This window comes from Pterocles gutturalis, unplaced genomic scaffold (assembly GCF_000699245.1).
Source record: "Pterocles gutturalis isolate BGI_N339 unplaced genomic scaffold, ASM69924v1 scaffold1382, whole genome shotgun sequence".
Classification (NCBI taxonomy): domain Eukaryota; kingdom Metazoa; phylum Chordata; class Aves; order Pterocliformes; family Pteroclidae; genus Pterocles; species Pterocles gutturalis.
In genome coordinates this window covers 54,157-69,454 of record NW_010107628.1, presented here as the reverse complement: position 1 = coordinate 69,454, position 15,298 = coordinate 54,157, and the positions used below count along the sequence as shown (strand labels likewise).

At 44.6% G+C, this 15,298-nt stretch overlaps 1 protein-coding gene across 1 annotated transcript in view; it reads left to right on the top strand.

The window, feature by feature from the left end:
* Positions 1-15,298, top strand: part of ITIH5 (inter-alpha-trypsin inhibitor heavy chain family, member 5) — a 46,198-nt gene that overhangs the window by 17,665 nt on the left and 13,235 nt on the right. Inside the window, exons 6-7 of the mRNA XM_010088162.1 lie at positions 1,193-1,362; positions 1,935-2,051. Coding sequence (XP_010086464.1) covers positions 1,193-1,362; positions 1,935-2,051 — 287 coding nt within the window. The remainder of the gene's footprint in view (positions 1-1,192; positions 1,363-1,934; positions 2,052-15,298) is intronic.

Below are 15,298 nucleotides of genomic sequence, written 5' to 3'. Positions count from 1 at the left end.
AAAATTGAGCCCCCCCCCCCCCCCCCAACATAATTAAGCAGCTAATTCCCACCAACATTAATCAGCACATGACCAGGTAGAACTTCTGTGCCTCAAAAGAGTGTTAGAATAATCACTGTGAGAGCTGAACGACCCAAGAAGAACATCAGTTGAGAGCCTATAGTGATTTTTTTCAATAGCTAGTTATGATAAGGCAGAAAGCCCTCAAAATCTGGGGAAGGTCAAGGCCAAATCTGACTTTTGGATTCTTACAGAGTTCAGAGGGAATGAACACCAAAAGACAGTAAGGTGGGATTTTGGCCACACAGAGAGACAACAAGGAATTTCCATCTCTCTCAACTTTAGAAAATGAACACAGCTAACAAGACAAGCAGAGGTTCCTTCAGGGTGACTCAGACCTAAATTACTGTCTTTCTCTGAAATGCACATCTCTCTGCATTGACTCAGGAAGGGCTCGCGGAGATAAGGTGAGTTACATTCCAGGGATGACTGCACTAGCAAGTGTTGTATTTTGTCTCAATCAGTAAAAATGAAATAGCAGCAACTATACTGGTAACTGTTTGCTGACCATAAAGGCAGCTCAGTTCTTCAGATATAGACATTACACACGGGACGCTTGTCAGATCAAGTGATCAATTAGTCGGGTCAATCCCACCTCACAAGCCTAGAGTACCTCTGAACAAGTCACCTCAAGAAGTCTTTATAATCAATAGGGAGAAATATGCAATATGATTCACTTAATCCCAGAGGAAATGTTTAAACAGGTCAAATGAATCATACTTGCATTGACTGGCAGGATCTCGGGTTGAAGATCTGCATTCTAGATGTCTAGAGTTGGCTGGAATGAATACCATGTACATGTCTGAAGTTGTGTGTTCATTATTTACAAAAAGCAATTGACAGTTGTACAGAGAATATCTGGCCTTTGAGTTCAGTGACCTCCAAACAGAAGTGAGGACAGGAATTTTGTCTAAACATTTATATCCCTGATAGCTTTGCAATGTTGGTTTCAGTATAGAATTAGAGGAAAGGGGCTATTAAGTTCTTATGTTATCACAGGTGAGCTGAATCTCTAATTTCAGTATGAAGTTATGCTAGCTGACATGACTCCATGGTCATATTATATATACTGTGCTTAGACATCTGTAAGACAATGGGAAAAACTTGCAATATTGTGGTTTTATCTCAACAGGTGATGTTTCTCCTCCTCCTTCTACTGTAGTTGGACATACCAAAACCTTAGCTAAAGTTACGTTCAATCCCAGTGTTGTCGAGCAGACCAGGATTGCCCGAAATGGCATTTTGGGAGACTTCATAATTAGATATGATGTCAGCAGGGAGCTGAGTGTTGGGGATGTTCAGGTACTGTGCACATGACTCATCTTTTCTGCTTTATAAACTATACCCTGAGAGGGTTCTATTGTCTTGCATGCTCCAAATGTCCTAGGAAATATTTTCCAAGTGAAGGCTACTTCTCCATCTTGCAAGAACTATCCCAAATAAAACAAGCCAGCTGGCAGCCACAAGATGGACTTAAAACTGCAAGTACCTACTTCACTAAGTTGATACTTTTTTTGTATCTGCTTTGCAGATTTTCAATATTCTGGCTGTATATATCTGGATAGAAGGCCAGTTCCCCAAATGCATGTTGTGTTTCTGGTCCCTGGGTACATACGTTATACCCTTACTGCATTTGGAAGGAAACCCCAATGTCCACCGTGGAAGGAGATGTGGAGACCTCCAGTAGGCTCCCCGAGTCTGGATAAACAGGGGGCCAGGATTAAGAGGGATACCAGGGAGCACTCATATCCTCCAATGTAGACACAGACATTGGATGCAGGATCAGGTGTGCCCAGTCGTGATCCCATAATGATGTGTGTGGAACATTGCAGCATGATCTGCCTTTTATTCCTGACTTCCTTGCTCTTCCACAGATTCTTAACGGGTATTTTGTGCACTACTTCGCCCCCACGGATCTTCCTCCATTGCCAAAGAATGTTGTATTTGTGCTTGACAGTAGTGCTTCCATGGTGGGAACAAAGCTCAAACAGGTGAGGTCCTTGCATTTATTCTGGCTGTAAGGTTGTAGAGAGCTTGGTTCAGACTTCATCTCACCAGATGGGTTCTTCTGCAAGATGTTTGCTATGTCTGAGGTGAGATGAGGCTCTGGAAAAACCTTAGGGCAAGATGATTTATCTGCAATGAGAAATTATCATGTTAGTGGGAGTGGAATGGGAACAAGAAGTGCAGAGGACTTAATCACTCTGTACAAAAGGTCAGTGGTGTCAAAATTGAGCTAGGATGCTGCAGATAGGACTGTCCTGGGCAGTTCTGTTCTGGGAGATCTGAAGAGAGGCAGAATAGGGAGAATTCCCCAAAAAATGCATGCAGCAGATCATTGTATCCAGCTTAACAGCAGAAAAAAAATACTGCTTTATTTAAATTACCTTGGCAAAACTCTTAGCAATATATAACTCAATGGATTCTGTTGAAAGAAAGATCAGTTTGTCCTGTTTGAGAATCTGAGTCTTTCAGCACAAATCTTAAACTTTTTTCCAGGGCATAGATCTTGACATGAACCAACATACCAATCTGAAGGGCACATCACCAGTGCTTAAAATTGACCTTTGACATGGAGGGTTCAGGCTGGTGCCTAGACATTTTTACTGCTTCGATTCTCTGAGTTGGACAGTGGAAAGTGACACTTTCCACATAGGTTGATAACAATATGGGGTAGTTTCAGCTCATACGGATGGTGTGATGTTGTAACTCTACTGGAATGACTGAAGGCCAATGGCTTGGATTTGTATCTTGACCAGTTAAGGAGCTCTCATTAGTCCATTCAGACTCCTTGGTTGCCTGCCTGGAACATGCTGATATTACTGGAAAGTGTGATTATTTGAGAGCCTTTTTTTTCCTTGCCAAACAGCACTAGCCCAAATGTCCTTGAAAACACAAACCATGGTCATTCTCTGACAGTTCTCTGTCTTTGAACAAGGACATTGGGGTATATATGCCTTTCTCTCTCTGCAGGAAAAACTTTACGGTCTGGTTTCAATGGTGATCATAAGTTCTAATTTAGAAGCTGTGTTCCCTATTAAATTAAATTATCTCCACTGTGAGCTAAAATGGAGTATGATTTTTATGGCTCCTAATTATCTTCCCCAGTGACTGGAATAGCAAACAGAGAGTTGTTAACAAACATAACTAGTACTGTGCTGAATGAGATCTTGAATGAAGATGTCTTTGAAACTTTACAAATTCCTGTGGACAGAGCTTGGCTCTTGGCCTTCTGTTATCCTGCATGCCGAAAAATGTCTGTCTTGTCTCGCAGAATAATCAGATACTGTACAAATGGACCCAGTCCTGCATGCTGAAAGCAGACAGTCAGCAACACAGTGCTGAATCAGGGAGATTAAGACTGTGAAGGGCTTTGGTGGTAGTGTGAGCTGTGAGAGTGGTGCCTTGGATCAACAGATTAACCTTGTACTATGAAAGCTTTTATTCTCCTCCTGACCGTATTAGTGTTTCTTTTTCATATACTTACTAGAAAAAACATGGCCAGGGATTAACCCTTGAAGGTCTACTTCATAGCCTAGCCAGCTCCTACTGCTAAATGTACATGAATGTCAGGCTAATTAGCTACAAAGAGATGCCTCTTGAGCCTGAAGTGAGAGCAATGTCTAGCCAGAACCTTTGTTGTGGGTGTACTCAATTTTTTGCCCTGTTATCTCAGATATACTCTTTTTATGGATAGCCAGTGGTACATTACAGAGAAGTGCTATGATCTTCCTCTGATTTCAACTGCTCTGGAAAATGGAATTTCATGGATTTATGACCTAAATCATAAAAACCCCACACAGATTAATTAAGGAAAGACCAAAACCTAGGACTGGATGAATAATATATTCTCTTTTGGTACACTAAAAATGTGTGATCAGTTACAGCCATTGTCCATGTTTGCTCAGTGGCCTGTTTACCCAATTGTTGTTGTTATTTATGTTTGTTGAATTACAGACGTGTCCCTTGGTGGCAGGATCCATCTGAGCAGAGGAAATGCCTCCTTTTCTTCTTTTCTCTCAGACTCTTGCAGCTGTGGTGATCTATGGTCGTGTGTAGAGAGCTGGGAATTCCCATGGGACTGCCTTTCCTCATTTCTCTCTGCTGAGTCACATGCATGATCAGCTAAAAATACCCTCAGCACTTGTAAAGAGTGCTTTCACAGGTCAGCTGAGGTAACTATGGCAAAGGACAGGTTTTAGGGTTTTATAAGCAAGGATGAGAGCCATCAGCTCTGCACCCTTTTCTATAACTCGAAGAGATTTTGTACTGTTCATTCAACTGCTTTAATAAAGTTAATGTTAGTGACTCAAATGGGGTCAGGGTTTTATGCACACTGCCGTTCCCACAATCTAATTTTGAGTAATTTCTTCTTTTCCTCTCCCAAGGTTTTCATTTTCCTACATGATTTTTTATCTGTTTGTGCCATCCCTTTCTTACTAAAATACCTCAGTTTTTGAAGCAACAAGATGTACAGACCCAGTTGCAAACACATATAATGAGATTGGTTGTTCACCTTAAATTATTAATACTCTTGAGATATTTCCCTCACATCACTGAAACATATATTAGCTTTGTGGGGAAGATCAGCTCATGTACATATTCCTCCTGCAGTTTTCACAGCCTCTGAACTCCGGTAATGTCTAACAGACTCAACTGTGTTATAGCAGTGCACCTCCACTGAGGATTTGGGCCTTTGTGACGTTCACCTCCTAGCACTGGCAGGAGATAAAGGTCAGGAAAAGGAAACTCTTGAGCATCATGATAAAAAAAAAAATTAATGTGTTCAAGACTTTGCACGTCATTACTGCTGTCCCACTGGCAAGGAAAATAGTTTTTTTGTCCTCACGATCTTTGCTGCTTCATTTGCGAAGAGACAGTAAGCTCTGTGCAGAATAGTTGCTTTTAACAGGAGCCAGAAGTGCCTGGGGAACAGGTTATATCTGCAAGGTTTACTGGGAAACAAAATTATTTGCCCTTTGAGCACTCTGACGTGCTGATTTTTATGGTACCTTTGGCTTTAGAAGTGGAGGGGGACATAGCAGTTTTACATTGGCATAACTAGGAGAAAGAGGGACCAGTTATAGGTTCACCACCTTGTGATTATCGTGATTATCCCCAGCTTCACTAAACATGGTGAAAAAGGACCTTTATCAGCCTGCAATTCAGTGTTATAGAACAAGCATGTTCCAAGCTATGAATGTATCCACGCAAGGATGGATTTGCAAATGTTTTGCAGAGATGCGGTAAAACGTAGTTGTTTCAACCACAGATTCGTTTCACCTTACTTTTCCCACAGGAAATAAGTGCCCACACACTCAACGCCGCAAGCCTGGCAACTCGTCAATGGTAGTGTGCCAGACTGTAATTTTCTTTGAGGTTAATTGCACTAGGAAGAACTCGACTGAAGCTGGGACCTGCTGTGTATTTGCAAGTGCTTCAGTTTATTTGCCTGCATCCATCCAAGGGCCACTGTTGGTACCCTTGATCTGTGACCCACACTGTCTAAACCCTTCTGAGGACCCAAGTGCCTTACATACACATATCTTTAAACCTCTGTGCCTCAATACGCATACTCCCTCTGAGTAGTTTCTGAGGGGGGAGAGAGTAGACAAGCAGACAAGCACCTGAACACTCAGTGTTCTCACTCCAAACTCCACTGACTTCTGTTGCTTGCTGCAGAGCTGGCTGCGAGCCTGTTGACTACTAGTCCAAACAACAGCTGCTGTCCAGGAGAACTACCTTAAAACATCATGGGACTTTGGAAAAAATGTTAATTCCAATTACAGCCTTTAGTGAGTTTAAAGCTACAATGAAGGGGAAAGATTTGTCAGCTTTTCCATTTCTATTGGAAAAAAAACAGCCTGAGTGAATGCAGAACTGTATGCAGTGTTTTGAGCACTGACTAGGACTACTGCATTGATGCAGCTGCCTCTTAGTCAGGAATATACACCAGCAGTGTTATCTCAGTCTTCCCTGTAGATGTGACTGTGGAATATAGGAACTATCACAGTCAATAGGATGTCAGATCCATATAGACTTTAATTGCTTGGCTTCCAAGAACGATGCAAGTACTTGTCATGCAGCAAAATAATCTACCTCCCCCAAACCCTAAAATTTATAAATAATGACAGGGTCAAACAGAGAAACAAGTTACCTTCAGAGCAAGATGCCCTCAGCTGTTCAGGACAGGGAGAATCTGCTTCTGGTCTCAGGACTAACAGCCAACACACCCCCAGCTGATTTGCTCCATGCTGAGGCAGCAGAAGTAGAGACAGGATTTCCCAGGAAGACCACAGCCCACCTATAAATGGCAAGTCCTTAATTGGGTTCAGAGTAAGTAGGATACAAAGGCAAGTGCAGAGTTTGGCATGGAAATGTTGCCGAGGCTTGAACTGAAACCCCATGAAGATACTGGGAGTTCTCCTAAGGCTTTCAATGGGACCTTTGCTGAATTTATTAAAGAATGAACTGAAAACAGGTGCTACTGAAGTGGCAGACACAGCCCAGTGATCACCAGACAAGCCCATAGTGAAAAAGAAGGGGCTAAATCAAGCTGGGAAGTCAGTCCGTGGATCAGGGTCTTTGAGGTCTATGACCAGACATAGCTGTCACAAAGCTAGAGACAGCTACAGCATGGCTCTTGGTCTTACACTCAGACTAGGGCTGAGGGCCCAGACTGGAGCTTAAATGGGCAGGAGTGTGGGTGGAGGCCCCAGGAGGGGCTGGTCAAAACATTAAAGCCTGCTAGTATGCTCAAGGCCCTGGCATACACATGCAAGTCTAGGAAGCTAGAGATCTGGGTTTCTTTAGTAGTCCTTTCCAAGCTGGAATTGTATTTTTTCCAGTTTTTGGAGCAATACCTGGAAGCTAGACCTGGCTTCTATTCATGTTTCCATCATGGATCAGTTATGTGAACTTAGGTAGGTTATTTTCTTTGTCTGTGCTTGTTTCTTTGCAAAGTCTTGTCTGTTTAGCTGCTAAACCCATGGCTGGGCTTATGGCTGTACACACATCCCCCAAGTCTAAAAGACATCTGATCTTCGCCAAGACTAAAGCTATTAGTCTAATACTGCTTGCAACAACGCTGCTATTTCCAACTCAATAGCCCTTTACCCTAATATGGAGCGCGGACTCCACGTTGCTCAACTGGGACAGTCTGTTTCTGACTGTGAAGAGCAGCTGAAGCTCAGAAGCGCTTGTGGGACCTCGTGTAGAAGCCTGCTGGAGTGAGGTCTTCCGTGTTATGTTACTATATGAAGTCATCAAACAGTGTTCACAGGCAGTTCTGACTCTGATGTAATCTGAGGTCCCTGAGGAGTGAGGGATATGACATGAATCATGAGGAGAGAGTTTTTGCTTGGATAGTTACCCCTGGTGTAGTGACTTCATCTTCTCCAAAACATCTGCTCTCTTCTCTGGAGAGTTTTGGGCAAAGACTTAGCCGGTGCTCAGGTCTGAGGCAGTGGCTTGGGATGGAAGAGGGCAGGGGAAGGACTGAAGGCAGAGACATGCAGGAGGGAGTGGAGCTCCTGGAGCTGGAGGTGCTGAGGGGTTTTGGAAATAGAGAATATGGGAAGTGGAGAGGGTGTTGGGAGGATTGTGAAGGTTCTGTGGCAAACTCTCAGTTAGGAGAACAGGCAAGTTTGCTTCTTTAAAGAACAATTTAGTGCTCTTGTGTTGCTTCATGCTAACCCTTGAGCAAAAGTGCTGGGTCTTTGCTCCAACCAACCTTCGTCAACACCCCTCACTCACTGGAGATGAAAATGGGGATGTTGCATCTAAACACAAGAGGCATCACAGCTCAAGGAAAAAGGGCAAGGGCTATGACAGGAGGTCGCTACAGAGTCACAGCCTCTGCAGAGGGATAACAGATACTTCATCTCTGTGGAAGTACAGCACTCCTTTTTATGGAGAAATAACACCTCTTCCTGAGTAGGAATGGCACAATCTCTCCTTGGTGAAATAGCACAGATCTTTTCTCCATGGAGAGGAAACATCTCTCTGTGAAGGAGCAATACGTCCCTCCTAGCAGGTTACACCCACAGGTAGGATGTTCTAAGAAGGGACTAGAAAGCTTCAAACCTGGCAGGCTTCCAACTGCTGAGGCACCTGCTTTGAGAGAGTGGCTACACGATGAAGAATGGAGACTAATTAACATGAAAAACATAGAATCATAGAATGGTTTCGGTTGGAAAGGACCTTAAAAATCATCGAGTTCCAACCCCCTGCCATGGGCAGGGACACCTCCCACTAGCCCAGGTTGCTCAAAGCCTCATCCAGCCTGGCCTTGAACCCCTCCAGGGATGGGGCATCCACAGCTTCTCTGGGCAACCTATTCAAGGGCCTCACCACCCTCATAGGAGAACATTTCTTAGCAACTTGTGTCTCAGCCCAACTCCAGCTGCATAACCTAGCAGCTAATGGTTGCTGAAGTCGAGGGGATGTGCTGTGGACAGCATCTTGGGCATGTCAGCTCTTACCAGCACTGTGTGGGCAGCTGATCTGCGCAAAAGAGGATTAAGGTCTTGAGTTGTCAGAACAGTTTGCATGTGCTGGGACTAACTCCATCTTCTGAGGATGGGCAGAGGGAGAGGTGTCACGCTCTCCATTGAGGGCATGGGGAACTTTTCCCTTGGGGTTGATGTTTTTTGCTGCTAGTTCCATGGAAATTTTTTGTCATGCTGAGAGGGTAGGGGTTTGAGTGTCTGACTGGCATGTTATGAGATGTGATCCCACTTAAAATGAGCTAAGCCCAAGACAAGAATGTGGCCTTCATACACTGCTGTGTCTGTCTGTCTGTCTGCCCATCTGCCCTGGGTAGCCCTGTTGTTTCCAGTGGAGTTATTTCGGTATGGCACTGTGGGGTAGCCTTTAAACCTTTCCCTTTGACCTATTGTACAGAAACATTTACTGCTACAAAAGTAATCCTTACCACACTGTTGATAAGAAGCTGAAGTAACAATGGTTGGTGCTGGTAAGAGCTTGCCTCCTTAAAACTTTGTACAGGCATTTATTTATATCTTCGACACTGCAATGAGATTGCAAAAACTGAGCATCTACTCAGCCCTCTGAGTGCATAAAACCCCAGTTCCTGAGAAATCAGATCATCTTGCAGTATTTATCCTCACCATACTGTTGGGTGCTAGAGAAGTAAGTTACCCCAACTGGCAGCTAAGCTTGTCCACATCCTCAAAGACAGTTTTATCTTCCATTGACCAGAAATCCAGTGCTTAAATGACCTGGACGAATGTGGAACTGAGTGATTTACTCAATGTTAAGCGGAAAACGTTTTTCAGAAAAGACAATAAAAACAGTTGCTCTAAATGTTGGAGAATTTATTTTGCAGACAGGGAAACTACAAAACAACATTTTCTAAGGCCATATAGGGAATCAGCCATGTTCAATTTATTAACAAGGAATCCATGATGTCCAGGGGAGAGAGACTGGACCACAGACCAGAGACAGATCTTTATTGTCCAGAGCTCTACAACCAAACTCTCTCCTATCACAGGCCAGTGTCAGTGTAAAACAAAATGCCTGTTGTCCAGAATTGTGAAGGAGTTTGCCTTGGTTACATGATCAGTGTCTGCCAGGAAGAAAGCACAAAGATACATTGATGGGGAGAGGGTGAGCTGCAGTCTCTGAACCACACGATGCTCCCTGCAGAGGAAGAAAGGGCAGATTGTCCTCCCCAAGAGGGGGATGGAGGAAGGCAAAAAAAAAAATCCTAGGATATACTTCTGGATTAAACCCCATTTTTGGTACAAAAGTCCCTGTTGCTGGCAACTGACACCTGATCTGCATTATGTGGGCAGAAAGGAAACGGAGCCATAGAGGAAAGTAAAACTCACAAGATGTGGCTTCAAACCTCTGCAGGTATGAGACTGCCCACAGCTTTGCTCTCTCTGTACCTCAGCTCCTCCCTGTAAAATCACAGTGGTGCTCACACCGCCTTTTCCTTGGCTACTGGAACCCAAACCAAGTCTATGGTGGTACCTTGTCTGATCTCCATAGCATCATTTCAGGTGAAACCGACGCCAGCCTTTCCTGAACTGACAGTATTAATCCCTCTGACAGACTATGGGCAGAACTGACCAGATATTGCTGTTGTAGCTTTGAAAACTCATGTCTGGAGCTTTGCATCAGCTGCCTGCACATGTTTGGAAAGGGAAGGTTATGAACTAAAGCATAGAGGATATTGAGGGGGAGGGAGGAAATTTTCTGTTTTTTCTCCCTGTGCTTCCTTGCAATGTTTTGCCAAACAACATATTTACTTGTACTTGTCCCCTTCTTGCTGTAGGAGATCTGGTTTCTGAGCCCTTCTTTGCACTCTTAAATGAACAGAGCTGTGTGTTCCTAATTACCTATGAGCTTACATCTTGTGCCTTAGCTCCTTTCATGACAAATATGGACTCTCACAGGGGATCTGGAAGGACAAAGTAAAGGCTACTGAAATTTTGTCTTCTAGTTTTTTTGTGTTCTAGTTGTGACATCCTTCAGTATATAGTTGCAGATGGTCCCATGTCTGTTATCTGCAGACTCTCCTCATGCAGTGCTTTCAGCTGACGGGTTCTGCTTTCCAAAGTCTTTGGTGGTGAATGCTTTCCTCTCTGCTAGCCGTGTTCTGACGGATCTCGAGCCCACGTGGTTCCCTGGTGCTGGCTGAAGCTGGAAAGGGGCCTTGTCACTGATGTCAATGTCTCACTGCCCAGCCGTTGCGAGGGCAGATGCCAGCTGTGTTTGGGCGTGCAGGGTGCAGCTGAGGATTTGCCAAGTGATCTCAGAAGCACTGGCGGGGTGGGTGCTGGGAGAATTCCCTCTACATCTAGAAGCTGTTTCCAAGAGGGGCTGAATTACACTGCAGTAACCCACTATCCATACAGAATTGGATGCAGCATGAACTGAAAGTCTCTTGAGTTTTTTTTTTTAATAGGCTGGTGTGAAGCTAGCATAGAGCATGTGGGATAGGATGAAGCACTTACAAGAGCTCCTAGGCAATGGAAAGTGTGAATACGTGGGCTTGGGACATGCATTCTAATGAGGTGCTTGAATTCCCCCCTTGCTTCATAGCAGGGCAAATGTCTGGCAATGCCATGGCATCGAACAATCACACATTGTCTCCCTTTGAACTGTATAGCTTTCGGGGTAGCCAGGCTTTGCCCTCATCCTGCTCCTCAAACAAACAAGAGACTGTGGGAGAAATGTCACCAGGACTCAGATTCCTCCTAAAAGGTGCCCAGATGGTCTGACATCATCCCAGATGTCTCTGAGGAAGCTCTTTGACCCAAGAAAGGTCTGAAGGCTCTCAGCTCTCCCATGGGAGTGTGTCTCTTCCCATGCTGTGCTCCACCAGTGTTAAAGCAAAGTGAGTCTGTCAGAGCTAGCCCCAAAGGCCAGGTACAAAGGTGAGCAGTCATGGCTGAACTGGAGTGCAGCTGAGGGAATTCTCTTCCTGCTGTTGCTGGAGGTCATAAAGCCCCAAATCATCCTGGCCATGATGCAAGGTCCTTGGCAAGCAAGAACTGGAAGATCAGCTGTTGTGTTGCATGTCCAGAGATTAGTTTGAAGGTGACATCAAAGACAAGAGTGGTGGCTGGGAGCTGCTTTGTCTCTGACATTGGAGACTTGAGAAGTGCACATCGGTCATTCAGACAGTGCAAGCTCATCTTCAGCTTCTCCTCACTTCTGAAGCACAGACAAAAACTGTGATCACTCCCTGGCAGCTGTGGTCATCCCACCTGTCCTCAGCTGTAGACCATGACTCTTCTGCTCCAGATTTGGGGAGTGATATTCTGCAGCCCTGGAGGTGGCTGTTTCAAGCCCTAGGTCCCAGCGGTGCCGACAGCTCATTCACCAGCACAGCTTCTCGACTCAAATGCTCTGGAGTGGCAATTCAGTCTCCACCTTCCTGCTCACTTTCATCAATGCTAGTTTGGGGAAACTGAGGAACCTTTGTCTACTGAGTTATCCTCCTTTAAATCCTCATTTAAGACTTGTCTCTGACAGCTACAAACCATTCACAACTGGCAATATTTTTTTCAGCTGTTCTGTATTGCTGCTTCCTGACATCCTCTCCTTTAATCTGTGCTCCACCCTCCACACAAAAATGCATCTACCCAGGAAAACACATTAAGAGAAGTGTTTCACCTCACAGTGCCTGGCACGAGGGTGCTGGACCCTTAAACTGGACTTTCTCAGTGTGAGCGGGTTAGATACATGCCCAGCTTATCCCCAAAATGAATCAGTATCATATGCTCAGCTGCAGAGGAGTCATCTGGCCCTCACCAGGGAAAAAATGGTTAATTTTCTGCCTTGCAGGAGAGCGCCTTTGGCGCTAGTTTCAGTGCAATGACTCACTGGGGCCAGGCGGGACTGGAAGTGCAAAGACCCCATCGGCAGCAGCGGAGCAGCTTGGGAATCCCACGGTAGCCTCAGCCCTTGGCTCGTCAGAGCAAGGAGAAGTTCCAGCTGTGGCCTTACAAGGCCAGAATGAGAAACCTGCTGCTGTGTCCTGTCTGAAGCTGCTGCCAGGCACTCTCTGCATGAAAATCTCTGCGAATCCTTGCCTGGGGGCTGCTGGAGACTGGAGGAGAGGGCTGGGCACCAAGAGCACTCAGTCATAGCTGTGTACTTAAGGATTTCAAGCAGTGCACTTTTACCAAAATATTCTCCCTATTTAAAGCTGCTTTTGCCTGCCAGCTCCTGAATCATCTCCAACCCTCCAGAGGGAAGTCACGTCTCTCTTGCAGCCCATTTATGGGTGAGGGATATTGGTAGGAAAGTGTGTGTTGCCACCCTTTGAGGACTGCAGTCTTTAAGATAAACCTGGAGGTCCTTATGAGGGGCAGTAGAGATGGAAACACATAGGATGAGTCAGGAAATTCAGAGCACTCTGGGAGAGGTGGAGAGCCAGTTCAGCTCCTTTTGGCCCCAGTAAGCACTATAACGCTCAGGACTGGGCAGGATTAGGTCTTGAGGTGAGTCCTACCTTCTCTATAGTTGAGCTACTCAGCCTCTCAGAGGCAATGCTGGGAGACAGGGACTTCCAGACAATGACTCAGCCCATCCTAAACCCAATCCAAAACAGATGGGATGGATTATTCTCCGGAGGTGTCTTTCCCTGCCTGGAGAGGGAATAGATGCAATGCCCAGCTTTCTGATGACTGAGTTGGGAAAGCTGAATCCCACCCTTCATTTTCACTGAGGATGAGGTAAAAGCTACAGGAGAATGAACCATATGGCCTCCCTCATTCTGTTTGCTTTGGAGCAAAGCTATGTGTACATAAACACACTCTACATATGTTTGTACATATATATAGTACATAAATTTAAAGTTGTTTGGTTTTTTCTTTCTTTTTTTTTTTTTTTTTAATTGCAGTGACAAGCACATGACAGAGATGCCAGAATCCAGGCTCTCTGTGCATTAAAATATGACAGAACTTTTTCCTGGGAAAAACTGACTTAACTGTGACAAAAATCAGAGAGAATGAAAGAAGGGGAGAGAGATGGTTCCATCCCCGCATTTGGCCCCTCTATGAGTGTGGGGAAGCATTGCTTTTTCTAGGAAAGTCTGCTTCAGTTCCCTCCTGACCCTTCCCCTCCTGGCCCTTCTGCAGTTCTAGCTTGGATGCGGTGTACACACAAACTGCACTGCTGCTCTGTGATGCTTCTCCTTTTCTTTTCTTTTGGCTGAACACAGGCAAGAATGTCAAAAGGAATTTTTGAGCATACTGGAGGTGAGATGCAGTCTCTCGGCGAGAAGGCCAAAGCAAAATTATTTTTTCTCTCGCCTTGTTGTCAAAGACAACAGAGCTGTTTGGGCCCAAAAAATCCCTCTGAGAAAAGTGTAGTTTGACATGATTGCAAAAAACTGAAAAGAGGGTTTTTGTAACAGGAAAGGTCAAGCGTTGTTAATTACAGTCAGAGCTATAATATGGATAATGAGATTTGGGGAGTTTTCCTCCAAATCGTTGCTTCTAGGCACCTCTGTTTCTCTCCCTTGCCTACTCTGGGCGGGGAGTGGAGGGGAGATGTTGCACATCAGGAGCTGTTGTGGTCTCATTGTTTCTTGCTTTAACATACTGCCCAAAATTTCTTTCAACAGAGGTTGGCACAAAGGCCTGATCACTCTCACACAGGATAAAAGCTTCTCCATTTTCACTGTCTGCTTACTTTGATCCCATTTTTTGAAGGACAAATGCATGGGCCACTCTTGTTACCATGAAATAAATCCAACTCCTTTTCTCCATTGTGTAATTCCTGCTTTGCCCTTTATGTGTGCATGAGAGATAGTTTGGCCTACTGAATCGAGAACTGGAAACTTCAAGTTTTGGAAAACTCTCCATTTGTGGCCTTGGCATCATTACTAAAGTAGTCTGTACCTCAGTTTTCAGGTCTGTAAAATGGGTCTGTGAATGTTTGAGTGTCCCTCTGAAGGGTGCTGTCATGTATTATCTAATGCATTTTTGCAATACAAAGGCTACTGTAAAAGAGGAGATGAGAGAGCACAAAACCTTCACTTCTTTTTTCAAATAACTGCCATTTATCTCATCTTAACAAGGACTGTTAGTCTCTGGAGACAACCTTCATATTTGGGGCAGGCATTCATCTTCTTGGAGGTTTATTTGGTGCACATCTTGGTGTGAACCTAGTGGGGTTCTCCCCTTCTCTTTGAAAGAGCTTCTTCCACCAGCATTTGGTTTAGTATTCTTGTCTATGAAACATTCATAAAACGTGTGGTGGTGAGACGTGGAGCAATGTTCCAGCCAAGAAAATGGAGGGATGAATCCTGCAATCCCTACAGAGGAAAATTGTTTATGCATAGGACAGGAACAGGCAGGGAAGGACTTCAGACCTGGCTCCAAAATGTTTGAAACTATGGGAAATATTCCCCTTAATTTCAGATGGACTGGAAGCCAAGTCACCATCTGGGAGGATTAGAAATTCCACTGCGGTGGGTAATTTGTTTGCAGTTGCATCATTACATCACTAGCTTCGATGCAGAATCCAGAGGGATATTGATGACACAGCTTGATCCGTCCTTTGAGCTCCTTTCCAGACTGTCTTTATATAGCAACATCGGATCTAGAAACATGTGGTTTCCAGCACTGCTGAATGCCTTATGTGTTTCTCCTGGACAAACCCTTCAAGTATTTCCCTGATAGGCATGAGAGAAACCGTTAAATGCTGATGAGTCCACCATATTATCTCCTGTATAGCTTTCGTTGGAATTTGA